General features: G+C 27.9%; 3 protein-coding genes across 7 annotated transcripts; 1 reads left to right on the top strand and 2 right to left on the bottom strand.

Annotated features, from left to right (window-relative positions):
- Nucleotides 1-1,108: 1,108 nt before the first annotated feature.
- LOC100165572 (protein lifeguard 1) lies at nt 1,109-9,304 on the bottom strand. The gene is made up of 4 exons (XM_001946664.4): nt 8,626-9,304; nt 6,049-6,127; nt 3,031-3,322; nt 1,109-2,948 (listed from the first exon to the last, which is right to left on the bottom strand). The coding sequence occupies exons 2-4, from the start codon at nt 6,092-6,094 to the stop codon at nt 2,315-2,317; spliced, it is 972 nt and encodes a 323-aa protein (XP_001946699.1). The 5' UTR covers nt 6,095-6,127; nt 8,626-9,304; the 3' UTR covers nt 1,109-2,314.
- Nucleotides 9,305-10,486: 1,182 nt separating this feature from the next.
- Nucleotides 10,487-13,702, bottom strand: LOC100167603 (probable peptide chain release factor C12orf65, mitochondrial). Of its 4 annotated transcripts, none has more exons than XM_003242115.4 (3): nt 13,415-13,702; nt 13,045-13,211; nt 10,496-11,354 (listed from the first exon to the last, which is right to left on the bottom strand). In XM_003242115.4, exon 3 carries the CDS (start codon nt 11,282-11,284, stop codon nt 10,832-10,834), a length of 453 nt encoding a protein of 150 aa, XP_003242163.1. In that variant the 5' UTR covers nt 11,285-11,354; nt 13,045-13,211; nt 13,415-13,702; the 3' UTR covers nt 10,496-10,831. The 4 variants fall into 4 exon arrangements, with proteins under 4 accessions (XP_008179607.1, XP_016657140.1, XP_003242163.1 ...); XM_001946723.4 differs by having other exon boundaries at nt 13,294-13,650; XM_008181385.3 differs by lacking the exon at nt 13,045-13,211 and having other exon boundaries at nt 10,487-11,354; nt 13,415-13,653.
- Nucleotides 13,703-13,836: 134 nt separating this feature from the next.
- Nucleotides 13,837-20,192, top strand: LOC100160755 (mitochondrial carrier homolog 1-like). Of its 2 annotated transcripts, XM_008181380.2 has the most exons (8): nt 13,837-14,127; nt 14,185-14,309; nt 17,028-17,112; nt 17,761-17,923; nt 18,130-18,261; nt 18,359-18,548; nt 19,735-19,802; nt 19,870-20,192. In XM_008181380.2, the coding sequence occupies exons 2-8, from the start codon at nt 14,187-14,189 to the stop codon at nt 20,021-20,023; spliced, it is 915 nt and encodes a 304-aa protein (XP_008179602.1). In that variant the 5' UTR covers nt 13,837-14,127; nt 14,185-14,186; the 3' UTR covers nt 20,024-20,192. The 2 variants fall into 2 exon arrangements, with proteins under 2 accessions (XP_008179602.1, NP_001156097.1); NM_001162625.2 differs by having other exon boundaries at nt 14,008-14,309.
- Nucleotides 20,193-20,943: the final 751 nt, after the last annotated feature.

Genomic DNA, 20,943 nt, shown 5'->3' with positions numbered 1-20,943 from the left:
TAAGGTAGGAGCTACACTGTCGTCTCGCACTCTCGCGGGCTCGTGAATAATACGTAATAAATATTTCGCGCAAAATAGTATACGTATATTTCTAATGTAAATACACCCACCCGAATCTAAAATACCAAGTTATTTTCAGTACATTTTTTTTTTAAAAATTTTATCATAGAATACAATTATTAAACAGAATAAGAAATGTATAACGGTGTTTGTTAAATTTACAAATTTTTCCCGGTTTTTCTTGTTTGAAAAATAATTCCCTGACTTTTCCCGGTTTCCCTGACTTCTCCCGGTTTTCCAGGTCTGTGGCAACCCTGTAATCTAAGATACTCGTTTTTTAGATGGTTTTTTTTAGCCATTTTGGCTGGTCAAAACCTTAGTAACTCCAAAAATTCAAATAAATTTTATCAAAAACTGGGTTTTGCATAAAAACTCCCATTGTTCCTTATTTTTTCTGTTTTTAACGCTTTGGAATATTATGTGTAATTTTCAATTTTGACCTCTCAAATGCAACTATTAAGAGAACTAAATTCAATTGTCCCACCAGAAATGATACTGAAATTAAAAATTGAAGCATTTTTATTGCCCAGATTCCAAAAGGTGAATGATTTGAATATTTCCATAATATAAATGTAGTTTTAAATTATCAACCATTTTGAAAAACCAATGCATAAATAATAATATAGCAGAGTGAAAGTTTCTAACCACTGTCCACTATGAATAATATTATTTTAAATATAATAAAATAACTAAAGTAAAAATTGTTCAAATATTAAATTTAATTGAAATTTGAACTTGAAATGTCCATAAAAAAAGATTGTGCATTCTTAGGTTGTTGTTGAGACACGGATAATATGAGGAACATCTAGAATTTTATTTTCAATTTAATGCATTTTTTATTAAAAACTAATTTGCAAACTTCAGTGTTTTTGTCAAAATTTGAACTTCTAATACTTATAAAAAGTGTGCAGGACTCTGGATTATGTACAAAAATATGTTTTTTATAGATTGACTAGTGGAATAATAAGATACAATATTAAACATAAAATATCATAGTTTACCTTTTAATTTTCCAAGACATTTAATATATAACATAGGTAACAACAAATACATCTTTATAATTATTGTATATTACCAAATATTTTAAATCATAATTATACACTTATTTGTATATTGTACATGCAAAATATCCATTAAATTAAATGCCACAAACATTTCAAATTATAAAGGTAAATTTAAATAGGTTAAAAATGTAAATTAACACCAATGATTATAATATTATATAAGATAGCAAAAAAAGAATAACAATGTGTACAAAAATAATTAAAATTTGTTTATACAATTATACCTATAATTGTATAATACTACAAAGTTCAAATCACAAATATATGCTTAGGAATGCTTATTTATTGAATGAAACGTAATTCATATAAATCATATTATATTTTATTTCACATAATCTATTGTTCAATAACACAATATTTTTCATTACTAAATAAAACTCACATACAAGAATACATACCTTGAAAAATTAATTGTTACTGGTTAGATCAAAAATATTAATTATTTATTTATTAAATTTCACAGGCTTACATCGCCCATAAAAATCCACTTTTTGTCAAAAATTAAATTTAACAAGAATTTCAATTTACAATGCTTCTACGTGAATTAAAATTTATTATGTTCAATTAAAAAAAAAAAAAAAACAGTATTTTGTAAATTAATATCAAAATTCTTTAAATGTTACTTTAATTTGTAATATTCCAAATACAGTCATTCTTTTATTTTTAATAACTGAAACTGTCAAATCGTTGTTGAACACAGTAAGCTGTTCTTACAATGTCTGGTTGAAGTTAACACTGTTAACAGGCCGAATTCTGCCAGTAATAAAATCTGCTATCAGTCTGTTAACTTTAACAGACATTTTACCAGGCATTGTAAGAGCGGCCCTAAATGTCTATTATACAATTTTGGCTAATCATGAAAAAATTATATAATAATTTATGATGTATATCAGATATAACTTATAAGTATGAAATACATTAGCTTAACACAAAGTATTTAATAAAATATTATTAAACAAGTGTTTTTAAATACTTTCTTCCATATTATATATTATACATATATAAATATTTAGTGAGAATAAATGAATAAATATTATTAAAACTGACTTGCTGAACACAAAATAACAGAATAACTATATTTAATCAGAACAATTAAAGCTAAAAGGAATAATAATCTACATCTTTAATTTAAATAAACAATCAACAGTTTTATTATTATGTTTATATATTATAATTTACACATAAAATGTTTAATCATCGCCTGAAGCTCCAATAATGGCCAATATGTACATGAAAATGTTTATTATGTCTACATAGATGGTTAATGCTGCAAATATATATTCTTCTGGAGAGATTGAATACTTATGGTCACCACCGACCATCATTTGGGTGTCATAAATAAGATATAAGGAAAATATGATTGCACCCGCAGATGCAATTATGAGGGTCATCAATTTTCCAGGGAAAAATATAGCAACAATAGATGCAACTAGTAAAACTATTACAGCTACTGTTAAAAAACCACCCATTACTGTAAAATCTATTTTAGTCTGAAAAGCAAATATTGTAAGAGCAAAACATATCAATGTAGTTAAGCCAAGAGCCAACAGTACTTGATCTGGATAGTAACGTGACACAGATACCGCTAATAAAAATGATTCAGCTAAGGTGAATACAAACAAAAGAATAAAGTTGGTAGGACTCTTGCGACGTAAATCTTCACAGCATGCAAGCGCAATTAAAGTACCAAATGTCACAATAATTGCGATGATACTCAACCCAGAATGTTCACGTATATAAAGTTTAGTGGCTTCATGAAAAGTTGCCATAGCCACAAATATTAATGTGATTAGTAGCTGGCACATCAAAATACTGTAAACTTTACTGAAAGAATAAAAAATAAAAATATAAATTCTATCATATTATATCTACCATAATTTGTTATTAACAAATAAATTATATTTACCATATGAAGTTTTTACGAATAGTTTTATCACTAAAGCCAAAGTTTTCTGGTGCGTTAAAACTATTATTTTCTGGTGCTCCTGCTCCATAATAAGGCACATTTTGTTGTGCATATGGTGGAGGGTATGCACCACCAGAAGGATATCCACCAGCAGCAGGATATCCACCAGCAGCAGGATATCCACCAGCGCCGGGATATCCACCAGCGGCGGGATATCCACCAGCAGCAGGATAGCCACCATCAGCTTTTGGGTATGGTGCACCTTGTGGAAAAAATCCAGGCGGTGGTGGAGCTAAAATAAAAAAGTATCTTACATTTTGTCTATAATGAAACCATTCACAATTTAGTAAATAATTGTATTGATTACTAGAACAGTTTTAAAACACTGAGAAATAATATTAATATGTAGAGAGGAAATAAAAGTTTACTAGTGTCTATCTATAATATTCAAACATTTAAAGGCATTAATGCGCAACCTATTTTGTCTTTAGTACACATTTGACATTAGTAAATGCAGCCAACTACCGCGCCACACCAGGCCTCGACAATAGCTCATTCCATTCGCCATTTAAATGCATTAAAATGTTCTAAAAAACTTTCTGTCAATAATTTTAAGTAAAGAAGGGAGATGCTTCTCAACTGAAAAAAGAAGTTTTAGTAGTTTTAAATGGTATACATTACCCATTTTTTTAGATTCTGTGCGGAGCGATGAATGTATTGATTTTACAATGATGTGTGTTTTTTTATTATTGTGTGACCACCGTTGGAACAAGTACCTTGTTCAATGGAAAAGTGAATCTAGTTGGTGCTTGCGGGAGGTCAAAAAATAGTTTTCAAAAGCGCCGGGAAAAATATAAAAATTAAGAGAAATCGAAGTATTTGAATATATGGTCTAGTCATCAAGTATACGTTTATAAATCCTTTTTATGAATTAGTCGGGTTAAAATATGACGTCATTATGTTCTGATAAAAATGTAGCCATATTTTTCTATGAGATGATTTCATTATTTCAATTATATTATTATTAATATTTTCAGTAGATTTTTGTCTGGAGTTTTATACCCGCACAAAATTATCAACAAATTTATTGAAAAAAAAAACACTCCAAATTTGGGATGTCATAATAAAAATTATGTTATTGAATAAAAAAAATTGATAAAAAAATGTGTATAGTGGTCATCATAACTTTGAGAATGTATAACATGAAGTTTTATTTAAATTCCAAAAGGATAATAACCATTTATATTTTAGATTCTGAGTGGAATGATGAACGTATTGATTTTAAAATGATGTGTGTTTTTTATTTTTTTATTTTTGTGTCTGTCATCACGGTTTGGGGTAGTAAAACTGCTTCGATTTTCTTCAACAGTATCTTGTTTGATGGGAAAGTGAATCTAGTTAGTGCATTCGGGAGGTCAAAATTTGAAATTTCCAATAGTTTTCAAAAGTGCCGTTAAGGAAGAACGGGAATTTTTACACAAAATCTGTTTTCGAGAAAATTGATTTTTGTTTTTGGTGTAACATTTAAATAAACGACCGTAGATACATGAAAATTTCACTGGTTGTTTATATTTCTATTTAGGGACATTTTCAGTTTCCAATATTATTAGTTTTTTTTTTTTTATGATTGTCAATAAAACTTTATTTGTTGAGTAAAAATGCTTGAAAATTTAATACAAGGCTCCTACTATATTTTTACGATGATATTTGAAAAATATTATAAATCCTTAGTCACAGTTTTTTTTTATTAGCATTTAAGGTTCAAAAATTGACAAAATATGTAAAAATCACGAAAATTAGCAAATTATTATGGGTTAAGAATTCGTAAAAATTTTTCTTTTTAAATCTAAGATTTGAAAATATAATACAAGATTCCTCATAATATTGTCTACCTTTATCAAAAAAAAAAATGTCTACAAGAAAGTCAAATTAAATTTTTATGAACGTTTGAAATTCATATTCTTACAACATTTGATATTCGCTCGATTTCTCATATGACAATTTTATTATTTTATTGTAATTAAAAAACGAATGACTGAAGATATTTGAAAATTTCACTGAATGTTAATATTTTCATTTTCTATACATCATAAAATTTTGATAATATTTTGACTCTTTTCGAGCTGTTTGCGGACATTCTCAGTTTTCAATTTTTTTAGTTTTTTTTTCTATAAATATCAATAAAATTTTGTTTGTTGGGTAAATAAGTGTGAAAATGTAATGCAGGGCTCCTTATATATTGTTACAATAACAGTAAAAAAATATTAAAAATACATAGTCACAATTTCTTTTTATAAGCATTTGAAGTTCAAATTTTGACAAAATTTATCAAATTTAAAATTGAATAATTATTTTGTGGTTAAAAATTTATAAAATGTTCAACTTTTATATCTAAAGACTGACAATTTAAAACAAGATTCCACGTAAGTAGTTAATTCTGTTTCCAAAAAATCTAAAAAATACATAAGCACAGTTTATTTTTATACTCATTCTATAAGTTAAAATTTGGACGAAATTACATATTAAAAAACCTAGAATAACTATTTTTGTTATTTTGTTGTGATTGTATAATATTATTCGTGGGTACTTGAAACTTTTAAAGTATACTATTATATATTTATGATAGTATCACGGTTTGTTGTTGATGTATAACGTGTTATAAGTTCCTAATGGATATTGTGATATGATTAATTTGGTATTTATTATAGGTACCTTCCTATTATAGGTCAATTTTTGTTTTAATACCATAGATAAGTATATAATATGTCTTATACCTATAGACTGACATACCGTCTCCGCTCAGAATCGTTTTTCTTATTCAATGATATATCATTGAATTCAAAATTAATACCATCCATTATACAGTGACACACTTGTAACCTACTGTACAGCAGAGCGACATCCACTTGCCCGCCTTTTTTTTTACTTTTTATACTACTAATATCTCCAATTTAACAATTAAGTTCATATTGAAAAATAATTCTACAAGAAAGAGTATTGAAATTAATATAAACAAACCAGCTCCTGATCCGTATGGTGTTTGTGTTTGTTGCCACGTACTCATTGCAAATGTTATTTATACACCGGTCCAATTAATCTGAAAAATGCAACCATTATTTAAATCTAAAATCTAAAACATTACAAAATTAATTTCATCTAATAAATATCTTTATTTAAATATAAATGGTTAGAAAACGAGCTTAAATGTATCCTATTTAAAAATTAAGTAATCTTTTTTTATAGGTGCAAACAACGACACAATATTATTAACTAGATAACATAGCTGTATATAATTGTGGTTTAGTCCTGAGAAAGTATAGTCTGATACATCCCAGACGACCACCAGAATATACCTACCAAAAGTAGGACAACAGGTAGGTATATTATAAATTATAATGGTATAATAATTTATAATGAACTCCAAATGAGCATAATTCAAATATGACTTAGAGCAAGCACCTTCATGTCACCCAAAACGACCAGAACAATATTTTATGTTTTTACACTTTGAAATATTTCAAGTTTCAACTTTTTTTTTCAAATTCTTTTCAAAACTGTTTTTGACTTTACGGTAATTCGAGGAGGCAACTGTATGAGAACATAGTTGAAAAGAACAATCTGACAGTAGGTCAAATTCAATAATTTTGAGGAAAAAAATTAGCATCAGCCATCTTGTTGTAAGTTGTAATTCTTTTTGTTGTATAATATTCATGTAAGCTCTGATCTGTATTTTTTGGTACTTGTATATTTTGATGAAGGTGTAAGTATATTATACTGTCCCCAAAAATAAAAAATATATATATTGGTAGAATAATAGGTATATTATAATTTATGTGTTAAAATTATGAAGAATATTTTCTCAGTAATAATTGAAGTAAAAATAATTTATAATACCTAATAAATTGGAATAAAAATTTTTCTCACAAACATGTTTAACATTGTAAGTGATTTAGGTACAACATGATTTTCAGCCCATATCTTTTGATAAAATGTCTATAGGTAGTATTAAAAAGATCCGAGAGAGGAAAATGTTTAAATGATTATTATTTATTGAATCTATGAAAAAAATTACCAAATGTATACTTTACCAATATAAAGTATTAAATAAAAAATATTTTCAGTCAGTATAAGAAAAAGTTGACGCTAGCTTGTGGATGTTGTAGGATACAGCTGTCAAAAATAATAATAAATAATAGCAATATAAATAATTATAGTCAGTCAGTTTGTTACACAAAAAAAGTGAATCAGTTCAACTGCGCATAAAATAAAAATAATAATAGCAAAATAAAGGTTTTTCTGGACCTTAAAATTGTTTTTAATTCAAATCATCCTCTTAGAAATAGAAAAAAAATTGCAGACCCCTGCTTTATACAGTGTAGTGCGTTAAATATTTTTCATTAATTTATATTTATATTATCTGCTAGCAAACTTATCTACTTTTTTCATAACTGACCTCGTAACTGACTGGCTATAAGATATCATAATTATCAATATACCTAGGTAGTTGTATATTTTCATAAAATGATTTATTGAGAGGTTATGAACCACCACAAAATTTCAAAATGTGTGCCTGATGTATCGTACGCATTACCGCAGCAGTGTGAGCTAGTTTTTACCATAAACGTTCAAGTACTATATTTTACTGTCCGGTAACCCATATTGTTACCGGATCAGTCGCCAAGCTACGACGGTAAAAATTACGGCACAAATAAGATATGGTTCACCATACCATTTACCGCAGCAGTGTGTGCGGACCCTTAGATTATGGGTTGAATTAATTTTAATAATAAAATAGTGCTATGAGTACCTACTATAATCTTATAATAGTACTATGAATTAAAATTATTTTACTATCTACCTACGATTGATGGTTAAAATATACAGGATTATTTTACAGGCAAGCTTAACAACACTAAAAATTGTGATTGAAGATTCATTGGACTATTTCAAGATAACAAAAAAATAACAACAACATTATGATTCATTAGATGCCAAACAAAATTATCTTTTGGCACTCCTACTGGGTCAACGATAACAATACTGCACCAATGGCTGATTATGTTAACCTGAATTTAACATTAGAAGGAGCAACTAGATTAACAACATTGATGAGTTTAGAAAACTAGTTGTAAGTAATAGTAGAATTCATACAAATAAGTTTACGCAATAAGACGCAAAAAATAAAAAGTGCAGCAACCTTGAACTTCCAATATTCATGGTTGTTCAGAAGTCTTTTCCCTATTGGCTAATGCAATGCAGTATGCACACGGGGCTTACACCATTGCGGTGAGTCATCACACAGGAATACGCTTATCAGCGCGCAGCAATGGTAGCAGTGTATATAGCTACCTTTTTAAAGACCGTGTCGTATTTATAAACCCGTAAACGGACGGGCAGCGGGTGAGACAAAAGTATTACAGGTATTTGGGCGACATGTTGACACGCCGGGCGTCGGGCACACGCCACACAGTCGTGGTAGCCGTAATAGGTATACGTAATATACGTCATACGACAGATATTAATAACAAAATATACATGATATACCTACTATAAGAGATTTTATATAAAAGAAAAAACACAAGAAAAATCACTTACCGTCTTCGTGAATCCGTACAACTCACAAACAACGGTTATGTAACTGCCAACTGGTCGTCTTTTTGAAATGGGTGATATTCAACACCGATCACTGCGTTTACGATTTGTATTTCGGATACCGATACGAAGACTTTTGACGATGGCGGATGGACTGATCAGTCACAGCTCACTGCTGTAGCCTGTAGTGCTGCCTGCCTGCGCGCGAGTAGATAACGAGTATTACGATTGCGCAACTGATGGAACCAACGCGACAATGCGTCTGTGCGCAAGTCTCGACAATCGCCGAATCGCGGGAATATTGGGATATTATCGTTTATTCGATTGACGTTTTTGTCTGTCACTCGTCTGTTGTAGTCTGAACTCTGGACACCGGGCGGATAAAATATAAATACAAATTACACCAAACGAATTCGCGACATACCCATCGAAGGATCTAGAATTCTAGAATATTTATGGGAAGGCTACTGCTATAGTAAAACACAACACGTTATCACTTATCAGTATCACTCACAACGACTGACAAATTTTGAAAATTCTAAGTGACAACAACTTCCGTAATCTGAAGTCAATTTATTATAATAAATTATACTCTAAAGTGAAATACTGAAATCTGAATAATGAATACCGAATACAACCGACTAGCCTAGTTGTAACTTGTTTGAGCCTGACTCAACTCAATACTGAACACTGAAAACGTAGTAGAGAGGGTTAGTGGGTGACATATTATGCGATAGCTATTAAACAATATAAAGCGCTGTTTATGCCATATTGTAATACCACCTGATTATGTCATAGTATAAACAACAAGGTAATATGTAATATGATCGAAACTTTTTGACGGTCAGATATCAAACTACTTCAGTCGGCCAGTGACGTTAGACCTTAGATCATATACAATTATTAATATAAATTAATAAATATATAAATATAAATATAAATTTATTGAGCATATTATTATGATAACATGGCAAATTACATGTTGCGCAGACTTGAACCAAATTTGGATCTTTGCCATCCACAGACTTCTATAATACTACACATAGAATAAGAATATATATATATAGTGATACTACACTATATAGAAATCTGTGTTGCCATCATACAACAGATTATATTATATCTGTGATCATACCATAGGTTTAATCGTTTTGACAAAAAGTGTACACTTAAGATCATCTTTATCGTTTATTGTCGTAATCTACGATTATTTAATGTACTGTAGTCTGTAAGCAGATACTATTTAAGGCCCGGTCAATCAGAAAAAATTTCCCAAAAGTCAGTCAACTCATTTCAAAATTCAAAAAAATATTTTTTAAAGGATCCTTCGAGAGTAAACATTTTTAAAGAGCTAGCACCTATAATAATAATGATTTATGATACATGAATTGTATATAACATTAATTTTTGGTATTTTTTAAAGATTTTTAGGTCATCAAGTTCAAAAGTGATGTTCTTTCTGTATAATGTGGTGGCTTGAGGGAAGAACCAATCAGACATCAGTGAAGGCACTTTGGCACGAATTTACAATTTATTTATGTTATTTGTATCTTTAATCTATAAGGTCTTGAGGCCTTTTGTTTCTCGAGTTTTTTTTTGGGGGGTTTCCGAGGATGGAGATAGATATAGTAATTTTTTAACATGGGGGTTGGTGTGATTTTGAAGGCAATTTCTGAATTTAGAGTAGAATAGCGTGGCTGTTCCAGTGACTTTAGGAATGTGGGTATGGTTTAAGACATAATGAGGAGAATTAGTTATGAGTCTAAAGATTTTTGATTGAACAATTGCATTTTTTGTGTATTTGATTTGTTGGTAGTGCCCCAGAGCTGTATATCATATAATATAATAAATGTATATAAATACATATTATCCCTTAAATGGGTACCATTGAGTATTATATTATAAACTAATACATTATGTATACATTATGTTTGTAAGCTTCTTGAATTTTAGTTGATATTACAACCTTTGTGATTTAGGAAAATGAATTTTATTCATAGATATTTGAATGTTTACTACTACATACATTGCTTATTTAATTATATTTATTACATTTGACTAATTAATATTGGAATATAATAAACCAAACAATTAAAATTAATAAATGCATAATAGTTACCTACTTCTAATTTAGCAATATGAACATTTACAAATTACCTTACTTTTTAACAAATAATAACTCAAATAGTATACTATTAGTTTTGGTAATTTAAGGTTTGAAACTACTTTCTCTTTCAATCCAATCCTTTTTCAATGTTTCTAATTTTTTCCGTTTCCATTCTTTTTGTGCATTCTTTTTTTCTATAATTGCTTTTTTTTGTGCTTCGACTGAATTATTACCATTTTCTATTACATCTAATTTTATAGCAAGTTTTTCCCTAGCCATTTTTCTGTTATCTTCAACACATCTTGATTCATGACATTTAATCACAATGCCAGTTGGTTTATGTTTTAGTACAACACAATTAGCATTTTTATTCACTGCTGATCCACCAGGCCCACTACCCTTAACAAACATTTCTTCAAGTTCATTTTCATTTATAATCGGCACTTTTGAGCGGTCTATAGTCTGTTTCTTATTGAATAACGTTAAACTAATGCTTCTAGCATTCTTCACACTATTAGTGTTAAAAGGTAGAGCTTTACACAATAATGAATACATGGATATTGGATATAATGAAAACGGACACAATTTATACTATTGACTTCCTTTTTAATAACTCTTGTCCTTTCTGAAACAAATAAATATAGACAGATGGTTAATAATACTTTATTATATATATTAATAAAAGTGATCCAAAGCCAAGTCTATCGCGCTCATATTTCTTAAAATTTTTGCATAGGTAATTATTTACACGGAATTTGCAACTCGAAGCCAATTTTTAATTTTGCACAATGATTTGTTAGCTCAAGATATATAAATATTTTTATTTTGCATAGGGTTGCCATTAATTACATAAAATAGTTAGGCATTTTAATTGTATATAATTTAAGACCTGTATTTAATACAAAGTCAAAAGCACTCAAATTACAGTGTTACAAATATGTGTATTTTACATTTATTAAAGTATAAAACAAAATAAATCCACTGGTATTATTTAATTTAGTCATGGGCCAAGCTATGCAACATCAGCAAGTTATAAATATAAATAATATACTTAAATATATATGATAATATCATTGTCTATAAATAGTAAATATTTTTGTTAGACATTGCTAGTCAAGTTTATGAAACAAATATGTTTTACTTGATTAAAGTGGGAATTTCTATGATTAACATATTCAATCTGGTTGATTGTATGGAACATACGATAGTAAGATAGGTACTAAGTATTAGGATATTAACCCTTTCACTGCTACAGACGTACTATTACGTTCCTTTATCTATAAAACGAAAAATAAAGGTTAGTGATTACACTGAAAAATGTAGATAATAAGTAATAACTTATAATAACATATAATTCGTCAATTTTTTTATTTTTATTTTACTTCAACACAATATGGTTCAATTTAACTAAATTAATCATTTAGGAATATAAAAAAGAAAAAACACAAAAATAATTCAGCAGAGATGAGTATTTTAGGAAAAAAAAAACTTAGCAATGAAAGGCTAAAATGCACTTTACCAACTCCCCCACAATTTTCAATTTTTTTGTTTCGAATGACTTGTTTCTTTATACTTAAAATGATGGTTTAAATTGTATACTTGTTTTTTATACTTAAAATGAAGGCATAATTTTTATTTACCAGAAACTTATTTTAGAAGTTATAGCCGTCCAATTTTTTTTTTACATATTTTAACAAGTTGTGGGGCATAGTCATTTTTGAAGTGAATAATATTATGATTCACGCCATTATTTAGGTGAAACATACAACTCTACAGCTTAAAAATATATATTTCAAATATACAGCTTTTTAACAACTTTGTTTAATTCCAAGATCTACCCAAGGTGGTTTTACACAGCAAATCGGGGGATATTTTCGATTTTTTGTTAAAAAATGTAAAAAGAATAAAAATTTGTTAAATCACTACGCACTCATTTAGCGTTGCTCGCATGCGCATAAGCGGAAAATCACAAACTTTGGAAGGCTATAACTTCTAAAATAATAGTTTCCGGTAAATAAAAATTATGCCTTCATTATAAGTATAAAAAACAAGTCGTTCGAAAAATAAAATTGAAAATTGTGAAGGGTTGGTAAAGTGCATTTGTTTCACAGTGAAAAGGTTAATTAAGATCAATATTTGTTTCATGGCATAGACATTGAAAATAAGAAAACTTTTTAGCACATATTTTTTGCATATGCTAACATATTATGTGAACTTTTTGATGTTTCAGTTAAAATAGTAAAATATGAACTTAATTTTAATATTTTATCTTTTAGTGAAAATTCAGGTGCTTAATAAAAATATTTTGGACTTACATCATAGAAAAATTTAATCTCTTCTGGTTTAACTAACTGTTTATTGTCCAAAAATTCCTGTTTGATTCGACTTTTATAATAATTTTTGTCAGTAAGTTTTAAACTACAGCCATACTTCAAAAGCTCTTTGTATAATTTCTTTACTTGTAAATGGGTAATAGTCATTTCTAAAAAAATACAAAAAAAATAATAATTAAAATAATAACAAAAACAATAACCTATATAAATGAATGGATTACAACTACATACAATATTGACATATCAGTAGCTCAGTGTGTTCTATTTATATTACCAAATGGATGTAAGAAATAATTTACTATAAAACCCTTGAGGTGTGCGTAATTGTATAACCACTCAACAGTAAACGTACCTGTGAAAGAATACTGTTTCTTGGCAAATTTCAAAACATTTGAATATTGAATGGACCGTCGAACGCAGCTAAATGTATGGTTTATAAATACATTTAGTGGTTCAACTTATAATATTTTAAGTATGAAAGTATAAGCTAAGAAACTGAAAAACAAACACAAGTACACAAGTTTACGGGACAAAATAAACCGTACACACAACACACCACGAACAATTATAAAGATTTAATTTTTATCTTTTTATGGTGATATCACAGAACGTGATATTGAACCGTGGTGAGTGGTGAGCACGATTAAAGATAGAACGGTCACCAGAGCGCGTTTTGTTAATTTCCTTTCCAATCGTGATTGAAATTTCACAATTGTACCATGTTGTACCATAGAGTACCAGTCGTGTACCACGGCTTTAGATAGTGGTAGATATCTAGATAATGTCTTCATGGAGTAATATAACTCTATACCAAGGTGTATTGATACACCTTGTTCTATACCTTAGAATTTTGATTCTTGTTATCGACTTTCGAGTCGATCGGAGTACCGGACGTCAGTATGATAATGAATAATAATGATTACCTAAATGAATTTTTTTCTTTCGAGTTGGGATTTTCAACTATAATCTCCATATATTGTTGAGCGTTTAAAATAAAATAAAATATTGTTAAGTTAAATTAGTGTAGTGTATACTGAATTGTATAACCGGATATTCCAATAACCGGTGAGTTCAAGAGATATATGATTTTTAATTCCTAATTTTTTAAACATTTTTATTAAGTAATGGATTCTGACACTGAAAATCGGAGGGAAGAAAATGGAGATGCTCCCAGACACACTTTAATTGGAAAATGCGTTATGAAAACCTTATCTCATCCACTGGATTATGCTAGATTTTTGGTGCAGGTAATTCATAATGAAATATTAAGAGTATTATGGTTGTGTAATTATTAATACTAGCATATTTGAATAAACCCTAAGTAAATAGTTGTTTAATATACACTGGCTCTGTCTCTTCACATTCACTTAGGTTATACAAAGTTAAGATTTTTGTTTTTTTAATGTTATACCTATCCATTGTATGGATGTAATGCATACATTATACACTATATACTAGAGGTATTCAAACCGAGTGTCGTGGCTTCCAGGAGCGTTGTGAGGGTTGGCAAAGGGAGCTGCGTCAAAGTACTGAAAACCAAAATTAAAGTAGGTCATGTTTAATTAATATAAATATTTTTTATAATCGTTAAGAGGATGTCACACCCGCTTACAAATGTACAACATAGCAAAAACTGTTTTGGGCAGGTCAATTTTCTCACACCATATTTTTTGTAGAACTACAAAATATTCACAACACGTAAAAAAAAACTTTATCTGTTCAACAGCATGCTTTTTTTTTTTAATAGCACTATCCAATCATTTTTTATAAGCAAATGAAAAAAACAAAAAACCAAATGTTTTGAAGCAAATAACTTTGATTGTATATTGTATTTATGTTATCTAAAATATGGGCACGCTGGTGCATGGACAATTAACCACCCTATATTATGTTCATAAATTTTGGATCTACTACAAACACAGAAAGATAAAAGTTATCCCACACAAAACAGTTTTTACTATATTGTACATTTTTAAGACATAGACAACACATGCGGGTGTGACATCCTCTTAAAGCTACTGTGGAAACATTTCACCCATATTCTATCTGTATTTTTTCCACAATAATTTGGAAGCCATAAAAATATTATGAACATACAAAGGAGCCATGGGATGATAAAGTTTGAATACCTCTGCACTATACGCAAATGTTACATGACACCTTAATAATTGGTTCATATTAATGTATCTAAATGTAGTTTTCCAACAAGAATTTATCAGAAAGGTATGCCATAAAATTATAATTTTTTATTAGATAATTGTTGAAAACCGGCTTTATATATATTGATTTGTCATTGTAGACTGTGGTTACAGTTATAGACCTTTAAACTAAGTTTGTTTAAAGTGACTATAGTTTACAGTATACTAATTGTACTATGGTTTTAAACTGATTTACCTCACTTCGAAATAGTTTATTCTCGGGGTTAAATACATGTAAAATCAGTTGAATATAAATTCGGTTTGCCCAAAAGGTTTAGTTAATTCATATTTGAAATGCGTATTAGAAATAACTCTGGTAGTATAACAATCATGTAATTAGAACGGACCATTACAACCAAATCAAGATTGTTGGTACTAGATTATTAATTTGAATTGAAATAAATTGTGTTAAACTGTGAATATAAATGTAGCAATATAGTTAACATGGCTTAGTGGAAGCATATACAGTAATGCAATTTTAGTTGTGCATGTATACTTGCGCCTTACTTAATATAAATCAAGTTAATTCAAATTAAGTAATGGATACATGTAAAGAAGTCGATAATGGGTACTGTATATCATATTATTATTATGCTATGTGGTCAACTTGTACATATTGATTATAGTGATGAGATCATGTAATAACAAGGTAATGAAGGAAAACAAAATAATTAAACATGTGAAGGAAATTTGTACTGACAGTAAGACTTCTTGCAGAATTTGATCCAGTTCTAAATACATTTTTAGTTTTTAAAGAAAATCTGTTTAAATAAAATTTAGATTAAACTATTAGGATCAAATGTTCAGAGCATAATATTCCAAGGAACAAGAGCAGTGTCATATTTTGATTCAACTCAAGACATTACTAAAGTAGATTAAGTTAGTATTAAGAATTTTTTGCATTGCATAAACATTCAGCAGAGTATTATATAAAATTGATCCTTTAGACTTTTTTATTGTTTACCAGAAACTGGTTACTGCCCAAATGTTCCTTTTCCAAATTGAAGCTAGTAAAAAATTAATTGAGGAATTCTATTAGTTAAGATGATTATCTAATAACATATACTAATATTGCAATACTCAACATCCAACAAAAAGACTTTGGGAATACTGTTGAATGTTTAAGAAACTTATGCTCTAGAGTGGCCAATAATGAAATAATAATTAAAAAATTATTAGTTTTAAATTATATTACATTCTTATATCGATCATTTTTTATAATATTAATAAGAAATTATTTTCAGTATTAACATTTATATACTTTCCATGTGTTGAACCTCGTGTCTATGTACCTGATTGATAGATCAAATACAAAATAAATACCAATATTTTTTTAAAAAAATATAAGGGCTAATCAATCATGTCAAGGAACAAAATAAAATGTTGAGACAAGATGAAAATAGATAACTAATAAATACAATTGCATTTACAATAATCATATAAATAATATCAGTATTTTTTAATATGTGAATTATGATGATTTGATTAAATCAATAAAATAAAAGAAACAAAAAATGTATTGTTACATAAGTATAATATGATTCTCTTTTATAATAAAATAATTAAACTTAAGTATTGTTTCATAAAAATCAAAATATTTTTTGAAATTCAAAAAACTTAATTGCTTTTACATATAGCTATTTGTACAACTTTTTGAGTGCACAATATTATTTATAGTTCCCTAATTCAATATTACCCTGGTTTATTTGATTAATATTATGTAAAATTATTGAACCTTAATTAATGTAATATTATTTTTTTTAATAGATTGGCCATGAACCGATGGCACCATATCGCTACAGAAGTATTTTTGGTGAAGAAAGATTATTTCTGCCGAATTTAGTAGTCTATGGTAATCAAGTTTTATATTTAAATATAAATAGATATTATATATGTAGTATGTACAGTTAGACCTCTGAATAGCGGACTCTCTTGGTCACTAAAATTTCAGTTTTTCCTTAATTTATTGTGGTTGTTCCTGACAATTTTAAAAATTACTAAGAATTTTCATTTTTTAATCTTGATTGCACCAACTAAATACACTTTCCTACCTGAAATAAAAATATGCCAATTTATCTTTAATATTTTTAAATATTTATAAATTATAATTACATCTTATGAGGAACCTTATATTAAAAATTTAAGTTTTTACCAAATAAATAATTTTTGTAACGTTTCTATAAAAAATCAGATATTTAATATACCTATAAATAGTTCAAAAAATAAAAATTGAAAATTGTATCAATGTGAAGAAAATTATAAAATAAACATTTGGTTAAGATTTGAAGTGTCTACAGACTATTTGTTTTTTGAGTTACACCATAAAAACAAATACTGATTTTGCATAAAAAATTCTTGTTTTCCCTTCATTTTATTCGTTTTTCCTGGTTATTTTGATAAGTACTGCAAACTTTTTACGTTTGTCCTTCCCTCTTCGCTTAACAACTAGATCCAATTTGTTACCATGACCTAACCTAACCAAAACTAATTTTTTTTTCAGCTAAATACATATATTCAGTTGATGGATTTAAAGGAATGTATGTTGGATTAGCTCCTAAGATCATAGGGATTTGTATTGAACATTTTTCGTCATCACTAATGTCTGATTATATTCAAATTGATAAAAATCTAAATGTAGATAATACAGATTCAGATTTAGAAGTGTAAGTAACAGTATTATTTTTAGTATCAGTTATAAATTAATTTGAATACTTCTGGTGATAAAATAATAATTTGTAGCTCTAATATTGCACTTGAATCCGGTGTGCATTTATCATAATCTTACCTCCAAACACATTTAATCCACTAATTTTTTACTTTTTTCTATATGATTATAACTTATTACATGTATTAAATTAACTCAATGTAGATGGAAAAAATGTGCAATAAAAACATCAAAAGAAATGATATGTACAGCCACAAGTATCATTTTGAGTCATCCCTTACACATTGTTTCTATGAGAATGATGGCCCAATTTGTGGGTTATGAACATCGTTACACGTGAGTTAATAAAAAAAAATATATATTTCTTACTTATTAAATAATATTATTAATATATTGTTTTAATGACATGTATGTTTTTTATTTTTTACTTCAGTTTAGTGTTACAATCAATTTTACTTATTAATCGTGAAGAGGGAGTAAATGGACTCTTTACTGCTATCATTCCACGTCTGTTAGCTGGTTTGGGAACCGTAATTCTTGTTAATGTTGCAAAACAAGCATTTTCACGTTATTTATTTGATCCTTCACCCATGACTTTGAATATTGCTGACTTTGCTGCTTCGGTAAATTGTTCTTTATGCTTTAATTTTAGTTGGAGGAGAAATACTTAAAGACATTAAAGTGTAACAGAGTATCAGAATTCCTTTTTATATTATGAAATGTATGAACTTAATATTAATAATATTGCAATACAGAAGTATGATTGAGAAAAATGTTGGGTAACAAAATATTTAACAACCATAACAAAAGTTTAATTCGGATGAATACATTCTCAATAGCTAAATTAAAAAAAAAAAAATGTGGAATTAGCTATGCTGTTTAGCAGGTTTCGAGTGTACCTCATCATTCAGTAGGTACTTTAATGTATGTGTTAAATTTGAGTTCAATGATAAATATAGATTGTATAATGTCAGCCTCTATTAGTTCCAAGGATATTTTATATTTAAATATTTAATTTATATCAAGTTTTCGAGTAATTTATTTTTCTATTTGTTCTAGTGTATGGTTAGACTATTATTATTTTTTTTATTATTATATAATAAGATATTTCCCATGTAGGCTATCTATATCTACATATATTTACAGAATCATAAATTTTATAACAATTTTAACACGATAATAATTATATATATTAATAACAATATTAGTGATACCCACTTAAGGTTGGTTACACATAATAAATTTGTATTATAAAGTGAAGGTTAATTTTATGATTAGACGTATAATTTATAAAAATACTTATTACTTAATAATAATTAACTAGGTAATAACTAATAAGACCGCATTTGAGACGTCTTTGAGGTGGTGGAAATATGTGTAATGTGTATATTGAAGTGTAATGAGCCTGTTAATTTATGAAAAGAACTATAGAAATTTGCTGCAAGGGCTCTTATATGATCTTGAATTTTCATAATTTTGAAGTCTTTGACCATGGTACATTCTTTATTATTTTATGTGTTTTATTTTGGAAAATTTGAATTTTTCTTATGTGTGTAGCTGAGCAGTTACCCCATTTTTTTACTAAAACATATTATAATATTATTGTTAAGACTTATAAGTCAATACTGCATTCTGTTGAGTGTTGTGTATAGAACTGTGCTATAAATAACTTATAATTTGTCTAAATAGGTACCCTAAGTGTTTTGAAAATCCATTGTTACGCTCAAAACCTGAAAAAATGGTTATAGTATAAATATTTTGAATTGAAAATTTTGTTTAAACAATAAAATTTGTTTACTTTTATTTCAGTATTTAGCTAATGCTGCTACGTATTCATTTAATGTTGTCACTGCTTGTACAGCAATTAACAACTGCGGGTATGTGGATATTTTATATTATTTTATTTTATTTTATATAAAAATATGAAAATATTTGTTTGAACAGGTTAGCTGCTGGCATGCCTCCAGATATGCCTGTATTTGGAAATTGGTTGGAATGTATGAAATATCTTTACAGATGTGATCAGTTGAACCGTGGATCATCAACTTGGTTCAGGCGTGTTCCACTAACACAATCAAAACTTTTAAAATTGCTCTAATTTAGGTGCCTAGTCATTCTATGTTGATTGTTATTTATATGTACAAAATAAGAATAAGTTAATATTTTAGTAAATATTTTTAGCAGAACTGGAAACATAAATAGTATTGTATCATCATATTTAAATTTTCATTTTTATTATTATTAATAATTTAAACATTTATGCAGGGCAAAGTAGTTTTTTTTTTTAGTAAATATTTGAAAGGTTTAAGAGGATGCTACACAGCCATTTGTTGTCTCCGTCTTACAAGTGTGTAACATATCAAATTTACGCTCAGCATATCATGTTTAGCTCTATTAATTTAAAAATTAGAATGAATCGACCTATTATGAATCTTGATTTTAAGAACATTAACTGTGTTCGTATGTGGGTTTTTTATGATAGTTCAATTTTTTTTTAAATGTATACGTATATAATGTAGTGTAAATTAAAAATGCTTTTAAGATATAACTCACTTGAAAACTAAATTATCCTAAAAAAAAGCCACATGCAAACATAAATAATTTTCTTAGCACCAAGTTTCATAGTAGGTTGTTTCACTCTAATTTTTAAACTAACAGAGTTAAACGTGATCTGCTGATCAAAAATTTGCTATGTTACACACATGTAAGAAGTAGGCAACAAATATCTATGCAGGGTCCTCTTAAAACTAAATTTTAAAATATTAAGTAATTTGTACAATACAAATTATAAAATTAATACAGTTACATACAATACGCACATAATATATGAAAGCCTAAATTGCGTTAAAGATGGTAGCCTGAATAGAGGTAATTGTTATGGGATTTTGTTATCCATATCAGTGGTATAGCATGAAACTTGGTGCCCCAAGTATCTATAATCTATTGAAGGTAGAGGTCTCCTTGAACACAGATATTAAATTATTAAATAATTATTCTAGAAACTAATAAAAAAAAAAA

The sequence above is a fragment of the Acyrthosiphon pisum genome, chromosome A1, assembly GCF_005508785.2.
Source record: "Acyrthosiphon pisum isolate AL4f chromosome A1, pea_aphid_22Mar2018_4r6ur, whole genome shotgun sequence".
In the NCBI taxonomy this organism is placed as follows: domain Eukaryota; kingdom Metazoa; phylum Arthropoda; class Insecta; order Hemiptera; family Aphididae; genus Acyrthosiphon; species Acyrthosiphon pisum.
The sequence above is the reverse complement of the archived record's forward strand: the minus strand, read 5'-3'. Positions and strand labels throughout refer to the sequence as shown.